The sequence below is a fragment of the Oratosquilla oratoria genome, chromosome 27 (assembly GCF_046742065.1).
Source record: "Oratosquilla oratoria isolate Oo_2021 chromosome 27, ASM4674206v1, whole genome shotgun sequence".
NCBI lineage: Eukaryota > Metazoa > Arthropoda > Malacostraca > Stomatopoda > Squillidae > Oratosquilla > Oratosquilla oratoria.
Genome location: NC_134803.1, coordinates 2,453,547 through 2,470,225, shown reverse-complemented (window position 1 = coordinate 2,470,225; position 16,679 = coordinate 2,453,547). Strand labels below are relative to the sequence as shown.

Genomic DNA, 16,679 nt, shown 5'->3' with positions numbered 1-16,679 from the left:
CATCTGCTTCAGCCATTCTTGTAAAACCTACCCATGGCACCATCTACTCCACAGTGACATTATGAATTGTGTTCATCATTCATGCATTGTCATTGTATTTGATGAATGGTGATCATGTCGAGTGACACGGGCTATTTAATATAAATTTCAGGATTTAAGAAAATGAAGAAAGAACTACTCAGGAAAATAAATGATTGGGAAGAAAAGATTAGGAGAAAAGAGGTGGAGAATAAAAATATATTAATGGCATATAGAACTCACGCAGAAAGGCAGAAGAAAGCTTACAATAACTGCCCAGCTACAATGATATTGTTCATGTACATAACATACATAGGGAGCTAAGTGATGGGGATAGATTTTCTTACAATATTACTAAATGGCCTTTTGAAAATCCATGTGAACAAGTTGTATGGACACGGTAAAGGAAACATGGACTGGAGGTGAAGCTTTTATTTTCCTTTGAGAAAGTCGATAGACGAAACGTCAGGAATAAAAGCTTCACCTCCAGTCCATGTTTCCTTTACCGTGTCTATACAAATGGCCTTTTGTTTTTAAAGAATATGCAAAATAAATGATAGATATTGTTTTTGGAAATTTTTATTAAAATGATTAGATAAGCTTAGAAAAATAAAACTGCCCTGGGTCAGTAGCAGTGATGTAAAACACAGCACATCCACAGCAAGGCCACTTCATGAAATTGGAAACCCCCCTCTCCGTTCCCTCGTGCAGAAAAGGAGAAGACTGGGAGAAATCCCTTCGGGCTGCATCAAATTTTTCTCATACATGCTACCTCACCCCCCCATACCCCCACTCATTCCACCTCATGCATCACAACATCATCCATATAGAGACGCTCCTCTACTTACGTTAATTCGTTTTACATTTTTTCGATTTTACGTTTGAACTGACTAAAAAAAAATTGTAAAAAAAAATTTGAGTGAATTTTTTAGTTTAGCGCGCTCTCCGTAGTTCAAACGATACTTAAGCATGATGCTGCGTCCATTGTTTACATTGCACAAACGACAGACTGAAAGTGCCTTGCCTCATCCTCTTCCTCCCGTCCCCCTCCACCATCTCAATTTATGCTGCTTGAATTTAATTTATTTGAAATTAATGTTATTATTTTACAATGTTATGTGTATACAGTAATTAATGATTTAGGGGTGTTTTGTAAGATACGGTAATAGAATTTACGGATGTATTGTACAGTAACAACTTACGTTCATTTTCAACTTACGTTCGGCCGTTCGGAACGTAACTAAAATGTAAGTTGAGGAGCGTCTGTACAACCATTCTCCATTCTCCTGTCTTCTGTCCTCTCCCGTCCTTCCTCAACAGACATTCCCCTCTTCCCCAAAGCCCCCTTCACCCCATCCATCCATCTCATCCTAGGTCACCCCTTCATGTTCACTCCCACCACATCTGCCTTCCATACCTCTTTTACTAGTCTTTCTTCACTCATTCTTTCCATGTGTCCAAACCATCCCAATACTCTTCCATCCACCCTATCTCCCAACTCCCTTACCACCCCTGTTCTCCTCCTCACCTCCTCATTTCTCACTCTATCTAGCCTAGTAACCCCCATCATACTTCTCAGACACCTCATCTCACATTCAAACTCCTTCTCTCTTCCTCTCTTATGTTCCATGTTTCTGCCCCATACAGTGCTGTTGGCACAATCACTCCTTCATACAATCTCCTCTTAGCATCCATTCCCAAATGTCTATTCCTCATTACACTTTTTAATCCACCAAGGCATTTACTTGCTTCTCTCAATCTACATTCTACCTCCACCTCCACTCCACCCTTTCCTGCCACATTCACACCCAAGTATCTAAAACTATCCACTTCCTCCAGTCGCTCTCCCTTAATGCTCACTTCCAGTCTGCTGCCACTTTCACCCCTTGTACATCTCATCACCTTACTTTTACCCACATTTATCTTTAACTTTCTTTTTTCACACACTCTCCCAAACTCTGTCACTAACTTCCTCAATCCCTCCTCTCATCCTGCTACAGGCGCAGTGTTGTCCGCAAACAACAGCTGGCTCACCTCCCAATTTTCTCTATTTTCTTTAAACATCTCCAATCCCTGACCCACCACCCTTGCATTTACCTCTTGCACCACCCCATCCATGTATAAGTTGAACAGCCAGGGCTACATAACACATCCCAGTCAGGGATTTATCTTTTATACAGTGTGTAAACAATCTAAAATAATGTATTTATCTTGCCATGTAAAGAATAATTATTTTTATCTAGTGGTAACAAGTCACAATAATGAACCATTTTATGGGCACACTTGGGACAAGATGAAAAATACCTGTATTACACTGTAGAAATGATTGATTACAAAGCATTCAGGAGGCATAGTGTGAACATGATGCAGTATTTTGTGTAGGAGCCCACTGCAAAAAATATTGAATGCATCACGTATACTACCTTTGCTTTTTTGAATGCCCAAAGACAGCATTGCTTAACTAACATGCACACAGATAAGTACCAATGATATTTAGGGAGTCAAGACTACACGCAAAAGACAATGAAAACTCAACATCACTGAATATAATTTGTTTTGCTACAGAATACTTGAATTGGTACACAGCTCATGATGTCATTGGAACTAATACAAAGAGATGGCACTGTATGCTGTGTTTTAGATTGTATATCATCAAATATTTTTGTCAATAAGTCCCTCAAATAGTAACTTTAATGCAAAGTTGTACCAGAGTTTGATGGTTACCCTTTAAAGCTACAAAATCCTTGGGTCCAGATGAAGTTTTTCCAAGAGTGGTAAAAGACTGCAAGTTTGAAATCTGTGACCAGTTAACAGAAGTATTTAGTAAGTTGTTAGATGTTGGATTCATGCTTATTTCTTGGGGGCAGACAAACATTCTTCCTGTTTTCAAAAAGGGTTATTAATATTCTATGCACAACGACTGACCAATCAGTTTGATGTCAGTTATAGGTAAAATGCTAGAATCAATATCAACTAATAGAATCACAGCTCACATCGGGACATAATTGATTCGTGACTCACAGCATGGGTTCACCAAGGGTAGGTATTGTGTAACTCATTTTTATCTTTTTATACTATTGTCTACAAGGTGGAAGATAACAATGACACGATATTATTTATCTTGACTTTAGCAAAGCATTAGACAGCATGCCCCACAAGAGACTACTAAATAAATTCAAAAGCCCATGGCATAGGAGGAAAAGTGCTTGAATGGATTAGTGACAGAAAACAGTGGGTCAACATCAACAGTGTAAAATCCAAATTAGGTAGTGTTACTAGTGGAGTTCCCCAGGGTTCAGTTTTAGGTCACTTATTCATTATGTATATAAACAGCTTGGACAATGGGATTAATAGTGATATTAGTAAGTTTGCAGATGGCACTAAAATACGATGTCATACTAGGTCTGGGGAAGATGCAGGGATATTACAGGAAGATCTGAACAAATTGTTTGCATGGTCAGTGAAATTGCAAATGAATTTCAATATCTCAAAATGCAGTGTGTTAAACTTAGGTTAATACAACCCAGTAAACAGGTATAGCTTAAATAACACCATTTTAGAGAAAACGGTGAAAAAGACGTGTTAGTGTCTAGTTTGCTCTTAAACTCATGTATGGTTTTTGCACACACTATTGTATTGTACAGTTTGTTCTAGATGTCTACCACTCTATGTGGAAAACTGTTTTGTTTCAGGTCTCTTCTTTAACTGTCCTTTATGAGTTATTTTTCATGTCCTCTTGTGTATAAGTGTGTACAATCCAGTCTTTCATAATGTGTTGTATAGTATGAGGTGAAGTGCTGGATCCTGGACAGACATTCACAATGCATTTATCCATCCACCTCTAGCAATTCAAAAGGGCTGAATGGTGGTTGCACTGCAGTCTGGCCAGGTGGATTCTGTCTTCACAGGGGATGAATGTCAGGGGGTCTGGCATGCAGTAATGTGGTCTTTCAGTCTGTTGATGGAGCAATGAGCAATATGACTATAGATATGCTTCTGGCGGTGGGCATCTGATGGTTGTGGAGGAAGAGAGAAATATTTGTGTGATATAAATATTTGGATATTGTTTTGGCTATTTCTTGACGTGTGTGTGTGGGTTGTGTTTGTGGAGGTTGTGGCAAGTGTTTGTGTGCCTCTCATGTCAAAGTGATTCTTGATTCTGAGGACCTTTGTTTCATGGTGTAGATTGTCTGTAGGTTTTGCATTTGTGCAGCTTGTAATTATCTTTATATTCTTTTTAGTACAGGGTGACAATAGTGTTATTGCCTATGTGGTGAGTTGGTTGTGGTGAGTTTTGGCACCTACTCCTGGACCCACCACTCTCCATGGGCCCACCATTGTCTGGGGCCATGTGGCATCCTCAAGGGTTAACTCCACCCCAGATGAAGTCACTTGACTGTGGCCCTGGGAGGGGAATGGACAGTGTCCACAAGCAGTGAGCCCACTGGCACCCCGAGGTAGCGTGGCCCGGGAGAGAGGCAATTAGGTCTATGCAAGTAACGAGGATGGACATGGTGCTCGTTGCTCCACAAAGAGTAAGTGCCACCTGCCACCTCTCTTCACCTCAGACTCTGAAACATACTCGCAGTTTGCACAATAAAGTAGGGCCAACACAACCAGGGTTTTTGTCAGCCTCACACTTGCTTGTGCTACTCTGCTATACATACTCCAATTTGGGCCTTATTAGTGTGACTAATATTTTCTTTACCATTTCTTCATCCAAGTGAGTAAAAGCCACTTTTATTGATCTTAGCAGGTTATAGGTTTCGCCAACAATTTTGTTCATATACTTGTCAGGGGACATATCTTTTGTGGTCACTCCCAGGTGTTTTTCAGATCCCACATTTATTACTTCTTTTTCACCAATTTTATATTGTCTTTATATATATATATATATATATATATATATATATATATATATATATATATATATATATATATGTATATATATATATATATATATGTATATATATATATATATATATATATATATATATATCTTTTTTTTTCCAATTTACAAGGGAAAAGGGGATAAGTGTGAGTGTAGTAGTTTAAGAGGGATCAGCTTGTTAAATGTAGTTTGGAAGGATTATGGGAGGGTTTTGATTGAGAGGATTAGGAGAGGACAGAGGAATAATTGGTGAGGAACAGTGTGGGCTTAGGACAGGTAGTAGCTGCGTTGACCAGATTTTTGTGGTAAGACAGATATGTGAGAAAGGTTTAGGAAAAGGTAAGGATGTTTTTGGGCTTTTATAGATCTGGAAAAGGCTTATGACAGGGTAGACAGGAAAGCACTGTGGGAGGTACTGCAGATATATGGGATAGGAGGAAAGCTTTTAGAAGCTGTCAAGAGTTTTTACGAGAGTAGTAGAGCTTGTGTCAGGATTAAAAATGGAGAGAGTGAGTGGTTTGAGGTAAAGGTGGGACTTCATCAGTGATGTGTTATGTCGCCCTGGCTGTTCAACTAATACATGGATGGGGTGGTGCGAGAGGTAAATGCAAGGATGGAGGGTCAGGGATTGGAGATGGCTGAAGAAAATGGAGAAAAGTGGGAGGTGAGCCAGCTGTTGTTTGTGGATGACACTGTGCTTGTGGCAGGATCAGAGGAGAGATTGAGGAAGTTAGTGACAGAGTTTGGGAGAGTGTGTGAAAGAAGGAAGTTGAAGATAAATGTGGGTAAAAGTAAGGTGATGAGATGTACAAGGGGTGAAGGTGACAGTAGACTGGAAGTGAGCATTAAGGGAGAGCGACTGGAGGAAGTGGATAGTTTTAGATACTTGGGTGCAAATGTGGCAGGAAAAGGTGGAGTGAAGGTGGAGGTAGAATGTAGATTGAGAGAAGCGAGTAAATGCCTTGGTGGATTAAAAAGTGTAATGAGGAATAGACATTTGGGAATGGATGCTAAGTGGAGACTGTATGAAGGAGTGATTGTGCCAACAGCACTGTATGGGGCAGAAACATGGAACATAAGAGAGGAAGTGAGAAGGAGTTTGAATGTGTTTGAGATGAGGTGTCTGAGAAGTATGATGGGGGTTACTAGGCTGGATAGAGTGAGAAATGAGGAGGTGAGGAGGAGAACGGGGGTGGTAATGGAGTTGGAAGAGAGGGTAGATGAAAGAGTATTGGGATGGTTTGGACTCATGGAAAGATTGAGTGAAGAAAGACTAGTAAAAGAGGTATGGAAGGCAGATGTGGTGGGAGTGAACATGAAGGGGTGACCTAGGATGAGATGGATGGGGCAAAAGGGGCTTTGGGGAAGCGGGGAATGTCTGTTGAGGAAGGACAGGAGAGGACAGAAGACAGGGGCAAATGGAGAATGGTTGTATATGGATGATGTGTTGCTTGAGGTGGAAGGGGTGGGGGCGGGGGGGTGAGGGAGTATGTTTGACAAAAATTTGACGCAGCCCGAAGGGATTTCTCCCAATCTTCTTTTCTGCTTGATGGGATGGAGAGGGGGGTTGCCGATTTAATGAAGCTGCCTTGCTGTAGATGTGCTGCATTTTACATCACTGCTTCTGACCCAGGGCAGTGGACAAGATGCAGGGATGACCCATCATCCAGGGGGTGACAAAATAAGAGAGAGGGTAGAGGGTGGAGGAGAGTGGAGTGTATTAAGGGATGAAATGGATGGGAATGATTTTTATGCCTTTGTTTTTTGGCTACCTCCCTTGTACGAGGGAAAAAGCCTTGGTATATGTATATATATACTTTTTCCAAATTACATTATGCTACATTTCTTTGTGCTTAAGTCCACTTCCCACTTCTGATTCCACTCCCAGACCCTGTTCAGATCTCTCTGTAGTGAGTCACAGTCCGTTTCAGTAATCACTTTCTTTAACAATTTTGCACCATCTGCAAAGTGAAACAGGATGCCCATGATAGTTTGTGGGTAGAATTAACCCAAACAAATGGACAAAAGATAAATGTAGGTGTTATATATAGGCCAAAAAGTTTATCATTAGCAGATGACAAACTCTTGTTTCAAAACTGTCTAGTTTCTGCACCTTGGAATTATTGATAATGGGCGATTTCAATTTTACTGACACTGACTGGATGACCCTTGAACATGGCCATATAGGTAGTCACTTGATATATTTTCTTGGTGACAATTACTTAGTTCAGCAGGTAAAAGAGCCCACAAGACATGGAAATTTACTCGATCTATTGATCACTAGCTGCAAAAGCATGATAACCAATGTTGAAGTTGGTGAAACCACTGTAAGTAGTGATCACAATTACATGAGCTTTTTAATAAAATTTGAGTATTCACAAAGAAAAATCCAGTATGGTGTAATTTTTAGACAGAGAGTAATAAATTAACAAGACAATCTTTATCAAAGCTTCTAGTTTCCTAAAATATATATTTATAATATACAATATATATATATATATATATATATATATATTTATATATATATATATATATATATATATATATATATATATATATATATATATATATCACTGTCCAGTAATGTCATTACACATTAGTAATTGCACTAAAAACCCACTATTATTTGGATTCCGCTTGAAGAGGATCACAGCAAGTGATCGAAATATACGGAAATTCGATACTTCCTTCTTTTCTTAAATCCAAATAATAGTGGGTTTTTAGTGCATATATATATATATATATATATATATATATATATATATATATATAAACACATAAAAAAAAATATATATATATATATATATTATATATATATATATATATATATATATATATATATATTTGTTACTAATATATAAGACTTTTTTTCCATTTTTCAATGGATTCCCATGAAAGTTGGCACAGATATTTTTTTAAACTACCATAAAAAAAAAAATCAGTCTAGCTTATTTTGATATACACATACTAACATCCTTAAACCAGTCTTGTTTCTGCTTCTTTCATCCACTAGTCTTTGGCACATGTTTGTTCATGCCCCAGTTATAAATCTCAAGATTTTCCATTTTCTCCTAATTCCCATGGTATTCATGAATTCCTCCCAGTTTGCTTGTTTGCTTCTTCAAAGAAAACTTTCAACCCTAAGTAATCTGCTTTCCTAAAATTAAGTCTCCTTGCCTGTGTGATTCATTCCTTGGCTCTACTTCCTCATAATCCAGTTGAAATTCAATTGTTACATGGTCACTTTTTCCTATGGGGCAAGGGTAGTTCAATGAGCTAATGATGTCTGGCTCTTTTGTTAGTAACAGATCTAATCTTGTGGTAATATTGTATCCTCTTACCTGGGTCACTTACTTTACCCACTCGGTCATTGTATTCTCCATTGCTATAATTAACAAGGTATTCCCCAGGAATCTGCCTTGCCACTTGCTTCCCATTCTTCCTAGTTGACCTCACTGCAATTAAAATCTCCAATAAGGACTAAATTTTTACTTTGTTCAATTATTTTCTTTAGAAGTGTTGTGTCCAATGACATTTCTCGATATTCTGCTTTATTCCAAGCTCTTGTCTTGGGGAAGGGGACATTCGCCACCATGAAGTTCCTTTTATTCTGCCCATTAGTACTAATTTCCAGGTGGATTGTTTCAGCCTTGCCCTCACTCAGATTTGATTCTTCCACCTTTATGTAATTTCTCACAACTATTACCCCTCCACCCATTTCATCTTCTCTATCTCTTCTTCAGGTGTATCTATTGTTCTTCAACTGTAGATATATATATATATATATATATATATATATATATATATATATATATATATATATATATATATATATATATATATATATATATATATATATATATATATATATATATATATATATATATATTTTTTTTTTAGTTTGGTCTCCACTAGACACAAAATAATAGGCTTGTTTATCTTTAACCTCTTCAATATGATGACTCCTACATAGGTGTCATGAGGTGCGAGTGGGTATACGAGGATGCTGACATCTACATCTTGATTATATTTATTTTGTAGTTGTAGCTGAATGACCCCTAAATTCTGTGAACTGCTTTGATCACATTTTCTGTGTTTATTATTACTCAGAGAGAAAGAGAATGAGTAATACAGTAGTGACTTTATATCTTATAACGCAAATAGTGTGAGGCATCGTACATTAGGCATCTGATACCATGTGCAAGAATCTGACTCATATTGAAGAGGTTAAGTACCCATTTATCTCCAACCTGACAGTAAATCATCAACATTAGCATACACCATTCTAAGTTTCCTTGTACTGTTTACTTTGCAATATTGTCTTCCTGTTTTTTTGTTTTTTAGAAACCATTTCTCACCTTCTGATCAAGAACTCACCAAAAATAAAATAAAAATTAAAAATAAAAATGCTGTCCTATGATTTTTGGCTTTGGCTTCATCTAAGAACTTTTGTACCTTTACTCTTTCCTCTTCATCAGCATCTTTCCTAAACCAAATACTTTTTTAGCTTTTCCTCTCGTGCTAACTTCCAAGACTTGCTATAGTACATTTGCTGCTTGCAGCTTGAACTTTATTTTTATTGGATGCACAACCTTCCTCTTATACATGTTATCAATTTGGTCTGTTACATCAAAGTGCTTCCCGAGAGTCATTGAGGTAATTTCCCTATTCTTTTGCATTTCCTGTTCCTGGCATAAGTTCCATGAGGTGATGTGTTCTTCTTGGCAACCAAAGAGTAAGAAACTGTCTTGCCAACTACATCTCTGACAAGAGATTCTCATTTTTTCTTTTTTATAATCTTGACTATTACTTCTATACTACCACTTCCCTGCTGCTCCATGATCTCTAAAAGTTACTCTATCTCATCTATCCTCATTTGTTGTTGGCCTATCCTCTTTTTCCTCCATGGAATTGAGATTTTTTCTCTCTCATTAGTCAAAATATCATTTTCCCTTCTCAATTGATCAATCTTTGCTTTCTGAGTCAGGTTTGTTTCCTCTTCTTGGTCAATTTTTTGCTCCTGATTCTCTCTTTTCTTTTCTTTTTTTATAATCTTGACTATTACTTCTATATTATCACTACCCTGCTGCTCCATCTATCTCACCTATCCTCATTCGTTGTTGGCCTATCTTCTTTTTCCCCCATGGTGTTGATAAGATTTTTTCTCTTTCGTTTGTCGAAGTTTCATTTTCCCTCCTCAATTTATCAATTTTTGCTTTCCGAGTCAGGTTTGTTTCCTTTTCTTTGTCAATTTTTTGCTCCTGATTGTGCAATCTAGTCTCATGGAAGGAAATCAAATCTCCAAATCTTTTTAACTTTGTTAGAATTTCATTTACCTCCAAGGAAGAGTATCCAACTTGAAACTTTTTCAAAATAATTCCTAGCATTAAATTGATCAATTTTGCCAATGGATTTATTCATTTGTATGGGGTATGAAAACGTCAAAATCTGCCATTACAAGTGGTAATATATATATATATATATACATATATATATATATATATATATATATATATATATATATATATATATATATACACTCATGCCTCGATTTAACGGACTAAAAGGGGGGAACACCGGTCCGATATACCCGATTGTCCGAAGTTTCCGATACTACTGTATTTCAACGATTACGTTACAAAAAAATGAGGAATGAATACAGTACGGTACTTTTACTTAAGCACACTATCCAATCTGTTAGTGTAAATACCTGGGATCTGGCCCAAAATTTTCACCCCAAGAGTACCAAGTCCAAAATTTTCATCAACCGAATACTTTAGCGAATATTGGGTAAGTTGTTCCTTTTATTTATGAATATCAGACACAGTATGTTTCTTTACTCCATATCCTCTTCCATACGTTGCCGCCAACGTAGGCGGCATGAGGAGCAAGTGGATACGCGAGGCTGCCATATCGGCGTCTTGATTATATTTATTGTAGTTGCCCCTGCGTAATGACATACTCTCTAAACTGTCTTCATCACATTTTCTATGGTTATCAAAATTCATGGGTGAAAGAGAGAACGATCGATATAAGCGGTGACTATTTTTTATGATGCGAGTATTATGACGCAACATCGTACGTCTGGCAGCTAATGCTGCCCGCGAGATTTTGGCCCGGAGTGAAGTGGATATTCATCACACACCTGCTTCACCGACACTCCACTTTCCAGCTTTTTAATCAACTCAAGCTTCTGTGATACTGTTAAATTGACTATTTTCCTCTTTTCTACAGGATGTACAGGTGCCATGTTTAAAAAAACTGTTGAATTATTTCACAAACAACACACAAAACAGGGCCAAAAAGGTCGATAAACACGGACCAAACAGCTCCACGTGTTCCAGCACAGTTGAAAACAAAGCGACCATAGGTTATCTGGCGGTCAACTGCAGAAACATCGGACCGCGTCCGGTTGCTCTGGACGATCCGGAAGCTACAGATTTTGTCCGTTGCATCCGAAATCCGTTAAAGCGAGCTCTGTTAAATCGAGGTATAAGTGTATATATATATATATATATATAAATATATCTATATACATATATAGATATAATTATTATATATATATATATATACATATAAATCTATATTTTTATATGTATATATGAATATATATATATCTATGTATATATATATATATATATGTATATAAATAATATATATGTATATAAATAATATATATATATATACATATATATATATATATATATGTATATAAATAAATTATATATATATATATATATATATATTTATATATATATATATATATATATATATATATATACATACATACATATACCAAAGGATTTTCCCCCTACATGGGGGGTAGCCAAAAAGAAAAAGGCATAGAAACCACTCCCACCCATTCCATTTCCTACATATTCCACTCCCCTCCACCCTCCTCCCTCCCTCTTATCTTGGCACCTCCTGGATGATGGGTCATCCCTGGATCCTGTCCACTGCCCTGGGTCAGAAGCAGTGTCGCAAGACACAGCACATCCACAGCAAGGCCGCTTCATAAATTCGGCGACTCCCCCCTCTCCGTCCCCTCATACAAAAAAGGAGAAGACAGGGAGCAATCCCTTCGGGCTGCGTCAATTTTTTTTTTTTTATACATATTTCCTCACCCCCCATCCCCCACCCACTCCCCCTCATGCATCACAGCATCATCTATACACAACCCCCTCTCCATTCACCCCTATCTTCTGTCCTCTCTCGTCCTTCCTACACAGACATTCCTCTCTTTTGTAATGGCCCTTTCACCCCATCCATCCATCTCATCCTAGAACGCCCCCTCAAATTCACTCCTTCCACCTCTGCCTTCCACACTTCTTTTACTAATCTTTCTTCACTCATTCTTTCCATGTGTTCAAACCATCCTAATACCCTTTCACCAACCCTATCTCCCAGTTCCCTTTCCACCCCTGTTCTCCTCCTCACTTCTCACTCTAGCCTAGTAACCCCTACCATACTTCTCAGACATTTCATCTCAAACACATTCAAGCTCCTTCTCTCTTCCTCTCTCATGTTCCATGTTTCTGCCCCGTACAATGCTGTTGGCACAATCACTCCTTCATATAACCTCCTCTTAGCATCCATTCCCAGATGTCTATTTCTCATTACACTTTTCAATCCACCAAGGCATTTACTCGCTTCTCTCAATCTACATTCTACCTCCACCCCCACTCCTCCCTTTCCTGCCACATTTGCACCCAAGTATCTAAAACTATCCACTTCCTCCAGTCTTTCACCCTTAATGCTCACCTCCATCCTGCTGTCACTCTCTCCCCTTGTACATCTCATCACCTTACTTTTACCCACATTTATCTTCAGCTTCCTTCTTTCACACACCTTCTCAAACTCTGTCACTAACTTCCTCAATCCCTCCTCTGACCCTGCTACAAGCGCTGTGTTGACAGCAAACAACAACTGGCTCACCTCCCACTTTTCTCCATTTTCTTTAACCATCTCCAACCCCTGACCCACTACCCTTGCATTCACCTCTCGTACCACCCCATCCATGTATAAGTTGAACAGCCAGGGCGACATAACACATCACTGACAAACTCCCACCTTTACCTCAAACCATTCACTCTCTCTATTTCTAATCCTAACACAAGCTCTACTACTCTCGTAGAAACTCCTGACTGCTCTTAACAGCTTCCCTCCTATCCCATATATCTACAGTACCTCCCACAGTGCCTTCCTGTCTACCCTGTCATAAGCCTTTTCCAGATCCATAAAAGCCCAAAAAACATCCTTACCTTTTCCTATAGCTTTCTCACATATCTGTCTTACCACAAAGATCTGATCTACACAACCTCTATCTGTCCTAAACCCACACTGCTCCTCACCAAATTAATGCAAACTAAAATTATTTTTCATCCTCTTTTATTTCCTTATCATGAGTAACTTCAGAGACAAAAACCACTATTTTCCCTCCCTGGCTCTCTCCACAAGTTGAAATCAGCAATGTTTTGTCTCTACTGTGACCCTGAATAGCATTGTTTCCCCCCCTGTTCATTTAATTGGCAAGTATTTTCATCAGTCTTTCCCGGTTACAGGAAAATCTAGGAGCATCAATCTATGTTGCCACTGCCATAACTTTGTGAAGAAATTTACTATTTTTCCTCCCTGACCCTCTCCCAAAGTTGGAACCAGCAATGGTTTGCCTCTACTCTGACCTTGAAATAATGTTGCTTCTCCCCTATCCACTCAACTGGCAAGTATTTCCATCTGGTTTTGCTTGTTAAAGGCAAATCTATAAGCATTGTGTTGCATCCCCATTGCTGAGGTATGTGTCTTTGCATGGTACAAGGGTGTTGTTGACAAAGAGCTTATACTAGTAAGTGAAGAGATAGGTAAACGTGTCGTGGAGTGGGAGGAGGTTTCTTCAAGGTTAATGTGGATGAAGGTGAAACTGGGAAAAGAGATGTGGGTTTTTTAAGTGCATATGGGCCTGGTAGTGAGGCTTTTTGGATGGATCTAAAGGATTGCATAGAGGGATTAGGGAGAAATGTCATTATAGTTGTATTGGGTGACCTTAATGCTAGATCAGGAAATGAACCAATAGACAGAGTAATTGGGAAGTATGGAGTTCCAGGGAAAAATCGTTGTGGAGAGTTGATGGTGGAGATGTGTCTTGAAAGAGAGCTGATAAGAGCAAATACAGTGTTCAGGAAGAAAGTCAAGCATAAGTACACATGGGAAAGGGTGGTGGATAGAAGGGTGGTAGATAGAGCATTAATGGATTATATACTGGTAACCACGAGTATGGTAGGAATGGTTAAGGATGTACATACTAAGGGGAGAGAGTGGGGGAATATCAGATCATTTTTTGGTGGAAGGTAAGTTGAGAGTGGAGGATAGGTGGAGAAAGAGGAAAAGGGCAGAAGGTAGGGAGGTACTTAGAGTGAACTGCTTAAATGAGAAAGAAAAGGAGGAGTACAAGAAGCTGAGACAGGAGTGGGAGGGAGTGAAGGATAGAGTAGAGCTCTGAGTGGAGGAGGAATGGGGATGGTTCAAGGAGGGAGTCATAAGATGTGCAAAGATGGTATGTGGAACAAGGAGGATGGGAGGAAATAGAAGGAAGGTTAGTGAGTGGTGGTTGATTGATTTATGGAATTTTTGGCTCGAAGGCCAAGCGCCGGAGCTTAGTGAGTGGTGGGATGAGGAGGCAAAGAAGGGTGTAGAAGAGAAGAAGCAGGCTTTCATAGATTGGTTATAATTTAGGACAAGGGAATCATATGAGAGGTACAAAGTAAAGAGAAGAGAAGTAAAGCATAAGATAAAGGAGGCAAAGAGGAGAGTAGATGTGAAATGAGTTAAGAGTACGACAGAAAATTTTGAAAGTAATAAAAAAATGTTTTGGAAAGAAATTAGGAGAGGAAGGGGAGGCAAATCAAGTAGAGAAGAAAAGGTAAAAGGTGCAGATGGAGAGATGATAATGGAAGAGATGGCAGTGAGAGGAAGGTGGGCAAATTATTTTAGGGAGTTGCTAAATGTGAAGGAGGATAGGGAGGGAAAAGTAGTTGCAGTGGGAAGTGCTAAGAAAACGACAGTGATGAGTGAGGAAAATGGAGGAGAAATAAGGAAAGATGAAGTGAAGGCAGTTGTTAAGATGATGAGAGCAGGTAAAGCACCTGGGCTGGATAGGTGCCATGCAGTGTCTGAAGAAGGGAGGTACAGTGATAGTGGACTGGCTGGTGAGGTTATTTAATGTTTGTTTAAGAGGGTACAGTGCCGGAGGACTGGAGGAGTGCCTGTATAGTTCCACTTTACAAGGGAAAAGGGGACAAGTGTGAGTGTAGTGGTTTCAGAGGGATCAGCTTGTTAAGTGTAGTTGGGAAGGCTTATGGGTCTTGATTGAGAGGATTAGGAGAGGAACAGAGGGAGTAATTGGTGAGGAACAGTGTGGGTTTAGGACAGGTAGAGGTTACGTAGATCAGATTTTTGTGGTAAGACAGATATGTGAAAAAGCTATAGGAAAAGGTAAGGATATATTTTGAGCTTTTATGGATTTGGAGAAGGCTTATGACAGAGTAGACAGCAAGGCACTGTGGGAGGTATTGCAGATATATGGGATTGGGGGAAAGCTGTTGAGAATGGTCAAGAGTTTTTATGAGAATAGTAGAGCATGTGTTAGGATTAGAAAAGGAGAGAGTGAGTGATTTGAGTTAAAGGTGGGACTTCATCAGGGATATGCTATGTCTCCCTGGCTGTTCAATTTATACATGGATAGGGTGGTACGAGAGGTAAATGCAGGGATAGTGGGTCAGGAATTGGAGATGGTTAAAGAAAATGGAGAAAAGTGGGAGATAAGCCAGTTGTTTGCGGACGACACTGCGCTTGTAGCAGGATAAGAGGAGGGTCGGAGGAAATTAGTGACAGAGTTTGGGAAAGTGTGTGAAATAAGGAAGTTGAAGATAAATGTGGGTAAAAGTAAGGTGATGAGATGTACAAGAGGAGAGAGTGGCAGCAGACTGGAAGTGAGCATTAAGGGAGAGAGACTGGAGGAAGTAGACAGTTTTAGATATTTGGATGCAAATGTGGCAGGAAAGAGAGGAATGGTGGAAGAAGAATGGACATTGAGAGAAGAGAGTAAATGCCTTGGGGGATTAAAAAGTGTAATGAGAAATAGACATTTGGGAATGGATGCTAAGAGGAGATTGTATGAAGGAGTGATTGTGCTGACAGCACTGTATGGGGCAGAAACATGGAACATAAGAGAGGAAGAGAGGAGTTTGAATGTGTTTGAGATGAGGTGCCTGAGAAGTATGATAGGGGTTACTAGGCTGGATAGAGTAAGGAATGAGGAAGTGAGGAGGAGAGCAGGAGTGGAAAGGGAGTTGGGAGATAGGGTTGATGAAAGAGTATTAGGATGGTTTGGACATATGGAAAGAATGAGTGAATAAAGATTGGTAAAAGAGGTGTGGAAGGCAGAGGTGGAAGGAGTGAATATGAGGGGGTGACCTAGGATGATATGGATGGATGGGGTAAAAGGGGCTTTGGGAATGTCTGTTGAGGAAGGACAGGAGAGGACAGAGGATAGGGAGGAATGGAGAATGGTTGTGTAAGGATGATGCTCTGCTGCATTAGGGGGAGTGGGTGGGGGATGGGGTGTGAGGGAGTATGTATGAGAAATAAATTGACACAACCTGAAGGGATTTCTCCCCATCTTCTCCTTTTCTGCATGAGGGGATGGAGAGGGGGGGTCGGCACTTGAAGTAGCCGTTTTGCTGTGAATGTGACACTGCTTCTGACCCAGAGCAGT

General features: G+C 39.2%; 1 protein-coding gene across 4 annotated transcripts in view; it reads right to left on the bottom strand.

The window, feature by feature from the left end:
• LOC143039858 (cysteine-rich hydrophobic domain-containing protein 2-like) overlaps positions 1-16,679 on the bottom strand; it is a 151,471-nt gene that overhangs the window by 102,288 nt on the left and 32,504 nt on the right. Inside the window, exon 4 of one of the 4 annotated variants that reach the window (XM_076210119.1) lies at positions 862-2,898. The exons of the other annotated variants lie outside the window; for them this stretch is intronic. Within the exon in view, the coding sequence (XP_076066234.1) occupies positions 2,869-2,898 (30 nt within the window). The 3' untranslated portion in view covers positions 862-2,868. Of the gene's footprint in view, positions 1-861; positions 2,899-16,679 lie in introns of those variants that run through there. 4 annotated transcript variants of the gene reach the window in all.